The sequence below is a fragment of the Scyliorhinus torazame genome, chromosome 12 (assembly GCF_047496885.1).
Source record: "Scyliorhinus torazame isolate Kashiwa2021f chromosome 12, sScyTor2.1, whole genome shotgun sequence".
In the NCBI taxonomy this organism is placed as follows: domain Eukaryota; kingdom Metazoa; phylum Chordata; class Chondrichthyes; order Carcharhiniformes; family Scyliorhinidae; genus Scyliorhinus; species Scyliorhinus torazame.
In genome coordinates, this window is record NC_092718.1 from 221,652,592 (window position 1) to 221,665,490 (window position 12,899).

General features: G+C 53.9%; 1 protein-coding gene across 1 annotated transcript; it reads left to right on the forward strand.

The window, feature by feature from the left end:
* Nucleotides 1–1,416: 1,416 nt before the first annotated feature.
* LOC140387008 (uncharacterized protein YqhL-like) lies at nt 1,417–12,071 on the forward strand. The gene is made up of 3 exons (XM_072469982.1): nt 1,417–1,646; nt 2,994–3,102; nt 9,208–12,071. The coding sequence occupies exons 1-3, from the start codon at nt 1,536–1,538 to the stop codon at nt 9,489–9,491; spliced, it is 504 nt and encodes a 167-aa protein (XP_072326083.1). The 5' UTR covers nt 1,417–1,535; the 3' UTR covers nt 9,492–12,071.
* Nucleotides 12,072–12,899: the final 828 nt, after the last annotated feature.

Sequence of the window (12,899 nt, forward strand, 5' to 3'; positions counted from 1 at the left end):
GTACGAGGCAAGTTTTTTACGCAGAGGGTAGTGGGTGCCTGGAACTCACTACCGGAGGAGGTAGTGGAAGCAGGGACGATAGGGACATTTAAGGGGCATCTTGATAAATATATGAATAGGATGGGAATAGAAGGATACGGACCCAGGAAGTGTAGAAGATTGTAGTTTAGTCGGGCAGTATGGTCGGCACGGGCTTGGAGGGCCGAAGGGCCTGTTCCTGTGCTGTACATTTCTTTGTTCTTTGTTAATCGGTGTGTTGAGTTATTGATCATTACTTGAACTTGAACCTCGTGGCGGTATCATAAAGATACCTGGCGACTCGAGAGCAAAGGTTATAAAACAGCCAATTGAACCAACCAAAAGTTAGCAACACTATCAGGTCTCTAGTAGTGTGCTTTCTGGGGCCCCGGGGCACCCTACTGTCTCATTGCGGAGGAAGTGCTTTATTTGGAGGTGTCTCAATTCCTGTCCTTCTGCTAGTTTCCACTTCCTCGTCAGTTCGTCCAGTGTCGCCAGCCTGCGCCCTACTTAGAAGTCCCCGACCGTCAGTGTGCCCCCGTCCCGCCTCCATCTTTTGAAGGTGGTATTTAGCATGGCTGGGGGGAATCTGTGATTGCCGCAGATGGGGGCCATGGGGGACATTTTGGTTATCCCGAAGATTAAATATATTTAATACTCTCTGAGTATTTCATAATGAGTGATCAAAAATGTTCAATTATTTTTATATTAATAAACCTATTATCGACTTCAAATAATAAAAATAAAATAAATGTTCACGCTTTGGACACAGCGGGAGCGCACGGCTCTCACAGTCAATGTTGTGAGCAATCAGCTCGCCCCTCGCTTCACTCACCCTCGCTTTACACGTGAATCACTTGGGTCAAAGCGGTCGGGAAAAAAGCTACACGGACGAAAATCAGCGGAATGTGGCGACGCCGCGCATCGGAAACGGTCAACAAAATGTCTTGTGGGCCCACATTCAGAACCCAGATGAGCTGCATCAGGCCCCCCCCCCCCTCCCCCCCCCTCCCCCACCCCCCCCCCCACACACACACACACACACGGTCCTAGGGTCTTAAATGATGTGGCTTATGAGGCTGTAGATGTATTGGTGTTCATTTTCCAAAATTCGGAATATTCTGGAGAGGTTCGCTCACATTGGAAGGTAATGAGTATGCCCTCTTATTCAGGAAGGGCAGGAGGCAGGAAGCAGGAACCTGTCGGCAGCTTAGCTTCTAATAATAATCTTTATTATTGACAATTTTTTTTTCCAATTCGGGGGCAATTTAGCGCGGCCAATCCACCTGCACATCTTTGGGTTGTGGGGGTGAGACCCATGCAGACACGGGGAGAATGTGCAAACTCCACACGGACAGACCCGGTTAATTATTAACCAGTCAAGTGACTGATTGCGTTGGGACTGACCCGTGACCAGGGAGAGTCTCTGGGAAGGGAAGATTATTCCCCCAATATTTCGCCCTCAGCCGGGTGGGGAAAGGTGGGACCGGCCGGGGGATTGAAGCGGTGACTGGGAGATGGAGCCAGTGACTGAGTGGATCCGACACCGGTTCCCCCTGGCAGAGAATGTTTCCCCGGACATGGTGGAGCAGTGGATGAAGGAGAATCGCGAACGTTTGCTGCTGCTGGTGAGTGTCTGCCGGTCAAACACCCCCCAGTCTGGCCAGCTGTTCAACTGGGGGGTGAATCACTGAGAGATGGGGGTTCGGAGCTTCCCACTGACCTTGGGACAGTGTGCCTGCTCCTGATGTTAGACAGGAGGAGATTGGGGGCTCCCCGGGGGGAATGGGGGAGAGTTTACCCTCAGAGCAGGCGGGTGAGGGAGGGGGGGGGAGCAGGAGGGTGAACTTCAACTTTCCCACCCCCTGTCGATGGCAAACTATCTCGGAGAACTCAGCAAACTTGTATTTCCTGCTGAAAATAAATGGGTTTGATCAGGTAGATTGAGAGAAACAGTTTCCTCTGGTGGGGGGTCCGGGCGGGTCGGGGTGGGTCAGGGGGTGGGGGGCATGGGGTAGGTCAGGGTTGGGGCATGGGGTGGGATTTGCAGAACCTTAAAATACGAGCCCGAGTGTTCACAGCAATCTCCTCTTTACACAGTGGAGTGTGGGAATCCAGAATCATCTGATTTGCGATCTAGAACAGCCGAGATCTAATTAAAGGGTGGAATAGGCCAGAGGGGCTGAACGGCCTTCTCCTTATCATAGATCATAGAATTTACAGTGCAGAAGGAGGCCATTCGGCCCATCGAGTCTGCACCGGCTCTTGGAAAGAGCACCCTACCCAAGGTCAACACCCCACCCAACACTAAGGGCAATTTTGGACACTAAGGGCAATTTATCATGGCCAATCCACCTAACCTGCACATCTTTGGACAGTGGGAGGAAACCGGAGCACCCGGAGGAAACCCACGCACACACGGGGAGGACGTGCAGACTTCGCACAGACAGTGACCCAAGCTGGGAATCGAACCTGGGACCCTCGAGCTGTGAAGCAATTGTGCTATCCACAATGCTACCGTGCTCCTGTTCTTGTTCATAGACTCAAAGGAGCACCACTGCTCCAGGACTGCTCTTCATTCTCTCCGGATTCCGCACCCCATTCCGCCCGCAGCTCAGCCACCCCACCAGGAATACCCCCCTCACTGCCCAGTCCATCTTTATACCCCCCTCACTGCCCAGTCCATCTTTATACCCCCCTCACTGCCCAGTCCATCTTTATACCCCCCTCACTGCCCAGTCCATCTTTGGCAGCTCAACACGGACCCATCCCCCACATGACTGCTGCGCTCCCCATTTCTCTCTCTCTCTTCCTCCCCACCCCCCCACCCTGACTCTTGTCACCTCCCGGAACATTCCAGCAGTCACTGCTCAGGATTCCGTTCTTCTTCCTGCAAGGAATCCTGTCAGAGTGCGGGGTGAGGAATGAGATCTCGAATTACAAACAAACCCATTCCCATTTTCCTGTTCTCCCAGGATGTTCGGAGTCCGGCGGAATACCAGGTCAGCCACTTACAGGGAGCCATCCGCGTTGACCCAGAAACCACCAACATGGGCGAGTTGGTGAAGACTCTGGGTCTGGAAGGTAGGGGCAGTCTAACTCCCACCCGCGGGTTTATCACTGCTGTTTGGACAGGACGACACCACCCAGGGGGGTCTGTGTGTGGGGTGTGCATCAGGGTCTGTGTGTGGAGGTGTGTATCAGGGTCTGTCTGTGGGGGGGGGGGTGTATCGTGGCTTTGCGTGGGGTTGTGCATCGGGGTCTGCTTGTGGGGCTGTTTATTGGGGTTTGTGTGGGGTGTGAAGTGTAGGGCTATGTATTGGGGTCTGTGTTGGGGTATACGTATTGGGGTTTATGTGTGTGTATGTGTGTATGAGGCTCTGCATTGGCAGTATGTGGGGAGTGTATCAGGGTCTGTGTTGGGGGTGCGTGTGTGTATCAGAACTGTGTTGGGGTGTGTGTGTGTATCAGGGTCTGTGTTGGGGTGCGTGTGTGTATCAGAACTGTGTTGGGGTGTGTGTGTGTATCAGGGTCTGTGTTGGGGTGCGTGTGTGTATCAGAACTGTGTTGGGGTGTGTGTGTGTATCCGGGACTGTGTTGGGGGTGCGTGTGTGTATCAAAACTGTGTTAGGGTGTGTGTGTGTATCAGGACTGTGTTGGGGTGTGGGGCTGTCACATTGTCTGTGTTGTGGTGTATAGGGGCTGTCTTGGAATGTGTGTGTATCAGGGGTCTGTGTTGGGCGGGGTGTGTATTGGGATCTGTGTTGGGTGTGTGTGAGTGTATCTGGGTCTGTGTTTTGGGTATGTGTATCGAGGTCTGTGTTCGGAGGTGTGTATGTGTGTTGGGGTCTGTGTTGGGGTGTTTGTGTGTATATAGGGGTCTGTGTTGGGGTGTATGTGTTATCAGGGTCTGTGTTGGTGTGTTTGTGTATTGAGGTCTGTGCTGGGGAGTGTCTGTTTCTTTCGGGGTCTGTGTTGGCGTGTGTATATGTGTGTCGGGGTCTATGTGTGTGTGCATCAGGGTCTTTGTTTGGAGGGGTGTTTGTGTATATATTAAGGTCTGTGTGGGGTGCATGTGTGTGTATTGGGGTCTGTTGTGGGGTGTGTGTGTATCGGGGTCTGTGTTGGGGTGTGTGTGTATCCAGGTCTGTGTTGGGATGTATGTGTATTGGGTCCGTATCGGGGTGAGTTTGTATTGGGTCTGTGTCGGGGTGTCTGTGTATTGGGTTTGTGTTGGGGTGTGTGTGTATTAGGTCAGTGTTGGGCTATGTGTGTATTGGGTCTCTGTTGGGGTGTGTGCGCATCGGAGTCTGTGTTGGGATGTATGTGTATTGTGTCCGTATTGGGGTGCGTTGGTATTGGGCCTGTGTTGGGGTATGTTTGCATCGGGTCTGTGTTGGGGTGTGTGTGTATCAGGTCTGTGTTGATGTGTGTGCGTATCGGGGTCAGTTGGGGTATGTGTGTATCAGGGTCTGTGTTGGGTTGTGTGGGTATGGGGTCTATGTTGGGTTGTGTGTCTATCAGGGTCTGTGTAGGGATGTGTGTATATTGTGCCTGTGTTGGGGTGAGTGTATATCGGGTCTGTGTTGGTGTGCGTGTGTATTGGGTCTGTGTTGGGGTGTGTGTGTATTTGGCCTGTGTTGGGGTGCGTGAGTATTGGGTCTGTGTTGGGGTGTGTGTGTATTTGGCCTGTGTTGGGGTGCGTGTGTATCGGGTCTGTGTTGATGTGCATGTGTATTGGGTCTGTGTTAGGGTGTGTGTGTATTTGGCCTGTGTTGGGGTGCGTGTGTATTGGGTCTGTGTTGGGGTATGTGTGTATTTGGCCTGTGTTGGGGTGCGTGTGTATTGGGTCTGTGTTGGGGAGCGTGTGTATTGGGTCTGTGTTGGGGTGTGTGTGTATCGGGTCTGTGTTGGGGTCTGTGTGTATTCGGCCTGTGTTGGGGTGCGTATGTATTGGGTCTGTGTTGGGGTGTGTGTGTATTTGGCCTGTGTTAGGGTGCGTGTGTATTGGGTCTGTGTTGGTGTGTGTGTGTATCGGGTCTGTGTTGGGGTGTGTGTGTATCGGGTCTGTGTTGGGGTGTGTGTGTATCGGGTCTGTGTTGGGGTGTGTGTGTATTCAGCCTGTGTTGGGGTGCGTGTGTATTGGGTCTGTGTTGCGGCGTGTGTGTATTTGGCCTGTGTTGGGGTGCGTGTGTATGGGTCTGTGTTGGGGTGTGTGTGTATCGGGTCTGTGTTGGGATGTGTGTGTATCAGGTCTGTGTTGGGGTGCGTGTGTATTGGGTCTGTGTTGGGGTGCTTGTGTATTGGGTCTGTGTTGGGGTGCGTGTGTATCGGGTCTGTGTTGGTGTGTGTGTGTATTCGGCCTGTGTAGGGGTGTGTGTGTATTGGGTCTGTGTTGGGGGGGTTCGGCCTGTGTTGGGGTGTGTGTGTATCGGGTCTGTGTTGGGGTGTGTGTGTATCGGGTCTGTGTTGCGGTGTGTGTGTATCGGGTCTGTGTTGGGGTGCGTGTGTATTGGGTCTGTGTTGGGGTGTGTGTGTATTGGGTCTGTGTTGGGGTGCGTGTGTATTGGGTCTGTGTTGGGGGGGCGTATTCGGCCTGTGTTGTGGTGTGTGTGTATTCGGTCTGTGTTGGGGTGCGTGTGTATTGGGTCTGTGCTGGGGTGCGTGTGTATTGGGTCTGTGTTGGGGGGGTGTATTCGGCCTGTGTTGGGGTGTGTGTGTATTCGGCCTGTGTTGGGGTGTGTGTGTATTCGGCCTGTGTTGGGGTGTGTGTATTCGGTCTGTGTTGGGGTGCGTGTGTATTGGGTCTGTGTTGGGGTGTGTGTGTATTGGGTCTGTGTTGGGGTGCGTGTGTATTGGGTCTGTGTTGGGGGGGTGTATTCGGCCTGTGTTGGGGTGTGTGTGTATTCGGCCTGTGTTGGGGTGTGTGTGTATTCGGTCTATGTTGGGGTACGTGTGTATTGGGTCTGTGTTGGGGTGTGTGTGTATTCGGTCTGTGTTGGGGTGCGTGTGTATTCCGTCTGTGTTGAGGTGTGTGTGTATTGGGTCTGTGTTGGGGGGTATGTGTATCGGGTCTGTGTTGGGGTGCGTGTGTATTGGGTCTGTGCTGAGGTGTGTGTGTATCGGGTCTGTGTTGGGGTGCGTGTGTATCGGGTCTGTGTTGGGGTGCGTGTGTATCGGGTCTGTGTTGGGGTGCGTGTGTATCGGGTCTGTGTTGGGGTGCGTGTGTATTGGGTCTGTGTTGAGGTGTGTGTGTATCGGGTCTGTGTTGGGGTGCGTGTGTATCGGGTCTGTGTTGGGGTGCGTGTGTATTGGGTCTGTGTTGAGGTGTGTGTGTATCGGGTCTGTGTTGGGGTGCATGTGTATTGGGTCTGTGTTGGGGTGTGTGTGTATTCGGCCTGTGTAGGGGTGTGTGTGTATTGGGTCTGTGTTGGGGGGGTTCGGCCTGTGTTGGGGTGTGTGTGTATCGGGTCTGTGTTGGGGTGTGTGTGTATCGGGTCTGTGTTGCGGTGTGTGTGTATCGGGTCTGTGTTGGGGTGCGTGTGTATTGGGTCTGTGTTTGGGTGTGTGTGTATTGGGTCTGTGTTGGGGTGCGTGTGTATTGGGTCTGTGTTGGGGGGTGTATTTGGCCTGTGTTGGGGTGTGTGTGTATTCGGTCTGTGTTGGGGTGGGTGTGTATTGGGTCTGTGTTGGGGTGCGTGTGTATTGGGTCTGTGTTGGGGGGGTGTATTCGGCCTGTGTTGGGGTGTGTGTGTATTCGGCCTGTGTTGGGGTGTGTGTGTATTCGGCCAGTGTTGGGGTGTGTGTATTCGGTCTGTGTTGGGGTGCGTGTGTATTGGGTCTGTGTTGGGGTGTGTGTATTGGGTCTGTGTTGGGGTGCGTGTGTATTGGGTCTGTGTTGGGGGGTGTATTCGGCCTGTGTTGGGGTGTGTGTGTATTTGGTCTGTGTTGAGGTGAGTGTGTATTGGGTCTGTGTTGGGGTGCGTGTGTATTCGGCCTGTGTTGGGGTGTGTGTGTATTCGGCCTGTGTTGGGGTGTGTGTATTCGGTCTGCGTTGGGGTGCGTGTGTATTGGGTCTGTGTTGGGGTGTGTGTATTGGGTCTGTGTTGGGGTGCGTGTGTATTGGGTCTGTGTTGGGGGGGTGTATTCGGCCTGCGTTGGGGTGTGTGTGTATTCGGTCTGTGTTGGGGTGGGTGTGTATTGGGTCTGTGTTGGGGTGCGTGTGTATTGGGTCTGTGTTGGCGGGGTGTATTCGGCCTGTGTTGGGGTGTGTGTGTATTCGGCCTGTGTTGGGGTGTGGGTGTATTCGGCCTGTGTTGGGGTGTGTGTATTCGGTCTGTGTTGTGGTGCGTGTGTATTGGGTCTGTGTTGGGGTGTGTGTATTGGGTCTGTGTTGGGGGGTGTATTCGGCCTGTGTTGGGGAGTGTGTGTATTTGGCCTGTGTTGGGGTGTGTGTGTATTCGGTCTATGTTGGGGTGCGTGTGTATTGGGTCTGTGTTGGGGTATGTGGGTATTCGGTCTGTGTTGGGGTGCGTGTGTATTGGGTCAGTGTTAAGGTGTGTGTGTATTGGGTCTGTGTTGGGGTGTGTGTGTATCGGGTCTGTGTTGGGGTGCGTGTGTATTGGGTCTGTGCTGAGGTGTGTGTGTATCGGGTCTGTGTTGGGGTGCGTGTGTATTGGGTCTGTGTTGAGGTGCGTGTGTATCTGGTCTGTGTTGGGGTGCGTGTGTATCTGGTTTGTGTTGGGGTGCGTGTGTATCGGGTCTGTGTTGGGGTGCGTGTGTATCGGGTCTGTGTTGGGGTGCCTGTGTATTGGGTCTGTGTTGGGGTGCGTGTGTATCGGGTCTGTGTTGGGGTGCGTGTGTATCGGGTCTGTGTTGGGGTGCGTGTGTATCGGGTCTGTGTTGGGGTGCCTGTGTATTGGGTCTGTGTTGGGGTGCGTGTGTATCGGGTCTGTGTTGGGGTGTGTGTGTATCGGGTCTGTGTTGGGGTGCGTGTGTATCGGGTCTGTGTTGGGGTGCGTGTGTATCGGGTCTGTGTTGGGGTGTGTGTGTATCGGGTCTGTGTTGGGGTGCCTGTGTATTGGGTCTGTGTTGGGGTGTGCGTGTATTGGGTCTGTGTTGGGGTGCATGTGTATCGGGTCTGTGTTGGGGTGCCTGTGTATTGGGTCTGTGTTGGGGTGTGTGTGTATCGGGTCTGTGTTGGGGTGCGTGTGTATTGGGTCTGTGTTGGGGTGCGTGTGTATCGGGTCTGTGTTGGGGTGCGTGTGTATCGGGTCTGTGTTGGGGTGCGTGTGTATCGGGTCTGTGTTGGGGTGCCTGTGTATTGGGTCTGTGTTGGGGTGCGTGTGTATCGGGTCTGTGTTGGGATGTGTGTGTATCGGGTCTGTGTTGGGGTGCGTGTGTATCGGGTCTGTGTTGGGGTGCGTGTGTATCGGGTCTGTGTTGGGGTGTGTGTGTATCGGGTCTGTGTTGGGGTGCCTGTGTATTGGGTCTGTGTTGGGGTGTGTGTGTATTGGGTCTGTGTTGGGGTGCGTGTGTATCGGGTCTGTGTTGGGGTGCCTGTGTATTGGGTCTGTGTTGGGGTGCGTGTGTATCGGGTCTGTGTTGGGGTGTGTGTGTATCGGGTCTGTGTTGGGGTGCGTATGTATCGGGTCTGTGTTGGGTTGCGTGTGTATCGGGTCTGTGTTGGGGTGTGTGTGTATCGGGTCTGTGTTGGGGTGCCTGTGTATTGGGTCTGTGTTGGGGTGTGTGTGTATGGGGTCTGTGTTGGGGTGCGTGTGTATCGGGTCTGTGTTGGGGTGCCTGTGTATCGGGTCTGTGTTGGGGTGCGTGTGTATCGGGTCTGTGTTGGGGTGCGTGTGTATCGGATCTGTGTTGGGGTGCGTGTGTATCGGGTCTGTGTTGGGGTGCGTGTGTATCGGGTCTGTGTTGGGGTGCCTGTGTATCGGGTCTGTGTTGGGGTGCGTGTGTATCGGGTCTGTGTTGGGGTGCGTGTGTATTGGGTCTGTGTTGGGGTGCGTGTGTATCGGGTCTGTGTTGGGGTGTGTGTGTATTGGGTCTGTGTTGGGGTGCGTGTGTATCGGGTCTGTGTTGGGGTGCCTGTGTATTGGGTCTGTGTTGGGGTGCCTGTGTATTGGGTCTGTGTTGGTGTGTGCACAGTCTCACTTGCCTGTTGTTCTCTTGTTCCAGGCGGTGGTGCTGATCCAGCCGTTGTGTGTTATTGTACAGTCGGATTCCACGCCTCACAGCTCGCGCAGAAACTCCGGAACGTTCCGGGTGGGAATACCAGAGAAACTTTGCACAGCTCAACCAGTATTTACAACCTGGAGGGTGGGCTCCTGAAATGGGCCAATGACAGGAAGGCGTTGGTTGACAGCGGCCTGCAACCAACGCGCCTGGTTCATCCCTCCACCGAGCTCTGGGCTCAGCTGCTCAGGGCTGAATTCGAAGCCCCCGGTGACGTCGCTCAGTGACGGTGGCATCGACGCCAACCCAGGGCTGCCACCCCTGATTGGACAATCAGGTTTCGTCACATGACTTTAACCTGTCCACCACCCCCCACCCCCCCCGGCAACACTGGCCATCAACCCTGCCCCACCCTCCCCAGCCGAATGGGCGGAGTTCTGACTCTTCAATTGGTGATTGGCTTGTTGACTGTCAATCAAACTGCACGCTTGCCCCAGTCTCTGATCTTGTCGATAACCAATTGACAAACTATTCAAAGAAACTTTTGTGAAAGTGTTTCCCGCCGGAGATGAATCTTCAGTTCCCGGATAATCCTGAAATATGAACAATCCTTTCGCTCGCAATTCCTGGCAAGTTACAGACCGGGAATCAACAGGAAGAATCTACACAAAATCTAAACCTTGGCTGCATCGCGGTTGCCGTCTAGAATCACGAAGGTCATTCGGCCCATCTCCTCTCTGGTTGTCCCTATCCTCCAGGAAGTGTCCTCCTCATTGCACGGTATTCCGATTGCGGTTAAAGCAAGCTCAGTCTCCATGCCTGGAATTCCAGAGACTCTGGGTTCCGGTGCCCATTGCCATGCGGACCTGGGCCAATGAGGGTCGAAGGGCCTGTTCTGTGCCGGACTGTTCTATGTTCCAATGGGATCAGCCCAGGGTAGACTGACGTGCCCCGCCCTGTCCTTCTGATTACCAACCACGCAGTTTGGGATTGGAGACAAGTTGAAGCAGACACCCCTTTCCCTGCAGGTCAACGAGGAACTGAAGGTCAACCGCAATCCGTTCAGAATGTGAGGCCGAACCAGCAGATTCATCGGCTTCGAATATCACAGATCAGCGAATTCCACGCCGAATATCAGTGTGAATGGTACAGAATAGGAAGATCCAGTTGATCAAAATAATCCCACATATGATTGCAAATTTAAGAAGCACTTTCATGGTGCAATTGAGGAGCGGACATCATGATTTATTCAATGGCATTGACTCTGCACAGAATTGATGCAGTACAGGACAGACTGCACTGTCAGAGGGTCAGTACTGAGGGAGTGCTGCACTGTCAGAGGGTCAGTACTGAGAGAGTGCTGCACTGTCAGAGGGTCAGTACTGAGGGAGTGCCGCACTGTCAGAGGGTCAGTACTGAGGGAGTGTGGCACTGTCAGAGATCCGTACTGAGGGAGTGCCGCACTGTCAGAGGGTCAGTACTGAGGGAGTGCCGCACTGTCAGAGGGTCAGTACTGAGGGAGTGTGGCACTGTCAGAGGGTCAGTACTGAGGGAGTGCTGTACTGTCAGAGCGTCAGTACTGAGGGAGTGCTGCACTGTCAGAGGGTCAGTACTGAGGGAGTGCTGCACTGTCAGAGGGTCAGTACTGAGGGAGTGCTGCATTGTCAGAGGGTCAGTACTGAGGGAGTTCCGCACTGTCAGTGGTGCCTTATGGATGAAACTCTGGAGCGAAATTCTCCCGAAACGGCGCGATGTCCGCCGACTGGCGCCCAAAACGGCGCAAATCAGACGGGCATCGCGCCGCCCCAAAGGTGCGGAATCCTCCGCAACTTTGGGGGCCGAGCCCCAACCTTAAGGGGCTAGGTCGGCGCCGGACGAATTTCCGCCCCGCCAGCTGGCGCGGAAATGACATCTCCGGGCGGCGCATGCGCAGTGGAGGGAGTCTCTTCCGCCTCCGCCATGGTGGAGACCGTGGCGAAGGCGGAAGGGAAAGAGTGCCCCCACGGCACAGGCCCGCCCGCGGATCGGTGGGCCCCGATCGCGGGCCAGGCCACCGTGGGGGCACCCCCCGGGGCCAGATCGCCACCGCCCCCCCCCAGGACCCCGGAGCCCGCCCGCGCCGCCTTGTCCCGCCGGTAAGGTAAGTGGTTTAATCTATGCCGGCGGGACAGGCATTTTAGCGGCGGGACTTCGGCCCATCCGGGCCGGAGAATCGCGGGGGGGGGCCCGCCATCCGACGCAGCGCGATTCCCGCCCCCGCCCAATCTCCGGTGCCGGAGAATTCGGCAACTGGCGGGGGCGGGGTTCACGCCAGCCCCCGGCGATTCTCCGACCCGGCAGGGGGGGTCCGAGAATCTCGCCCCTATTTTGAGCTCCACAACTTACATCAGTGAACAGATTGTTTGGACTTTCTAATCGTGCTGTATGAAGATTATCTGTGGAGGTTACCGTACAATAGTTACAACCTGTTGTAATCTCAGCAGCGGCAACAAGAAAAGGTTTGCCTTGCCCACATCCTGGATTCTTTCAAACACGATTCGAGCTTTATTAACTGATGTTGTCATACAATCTGAGATGGAGAACTGCAAAACCCATGTCAACACTGTGCTGCCCTGACTAAACAGCAGCTCATGCTTTACCAACTGGGATGTATTCTCATATGTGGGGCGGGCGTGGTAGCACAGTGGTTAGCTCTGATGCTTCACAGCGCATGGGCCCAGATATTTGAGACTTTCTGATTTCCCCCTCTGTGTACCGAACAGGCGCCGGAATGTGGCGACTAGGGGGATTTTCACAGTAACTTCATTGCAGTGTTAATGTAAGCATACTTGTGACATTAATAAAGATTATCATTATGCATAATCAAAGATACGTACTCCATGTGTCACAACCTATATTTCAATGATTTCTTCAGCTGGCTACATAGCCTAATCTGTGCTTTAGCTATGAACCTCAGAATGACCACTCAATCCCAGCTTCCTTCAATAAAGAGTTTGGTTTTATAATAAACTAGAGCGAGGGACCCGGTTCGAGTCCAGCCTCGGGTCACTGTCTGTGCGGAGTCTGCACGTTCTCCCCGCGTCTGCGTTAGTTTCCTCCGGGTGCTCCAGTTTCCTCCCACAATCCAAAGGTGTACTGGTTACGTGGATTGGCCAGGCTAAAAATTTCCCCCTAGTGTCCAACTGGGTTACGGGGATAGGGCGAGGGAGTGGGCCGAGGTAGGGTGGTCTTTCAGAGGATCAGTGATGGGCTGAATGGCCTCCTTCTGCACTGGAGGGATTCCAGTGAATAAATGTCAAGTAGAAGCAAAGCTTATTAACAGACAGCATGAAATATGGAAGTATAGTAACTTTCAAAATACCCTAACTCTCGGACCCCCACTCCTGAAAAAAAGATCAAATAGAAGATGATGCAAGATCAATTGCACAAAGACGAGAGTTGAATACAACTGAGGCTTTATTGCTCTAAGATGTGTGGCCTCCCACAGCAGCTGGCGAAATGGCTGCTGCACAGAGGACACACATATTTATACTCTGCCTACTGGGCGGAGCCAGCAGGCAGGGACTACCAATGTACCTGTAGTACAGTCCTACCGTACATCACCTAATAGAGGTGCAACAGTGGTTTACCACATTCACCCCCTGTTAAAATTGAGTCCGGCGGGGGTGGTGGAGAATTATATACAACAACTGAAT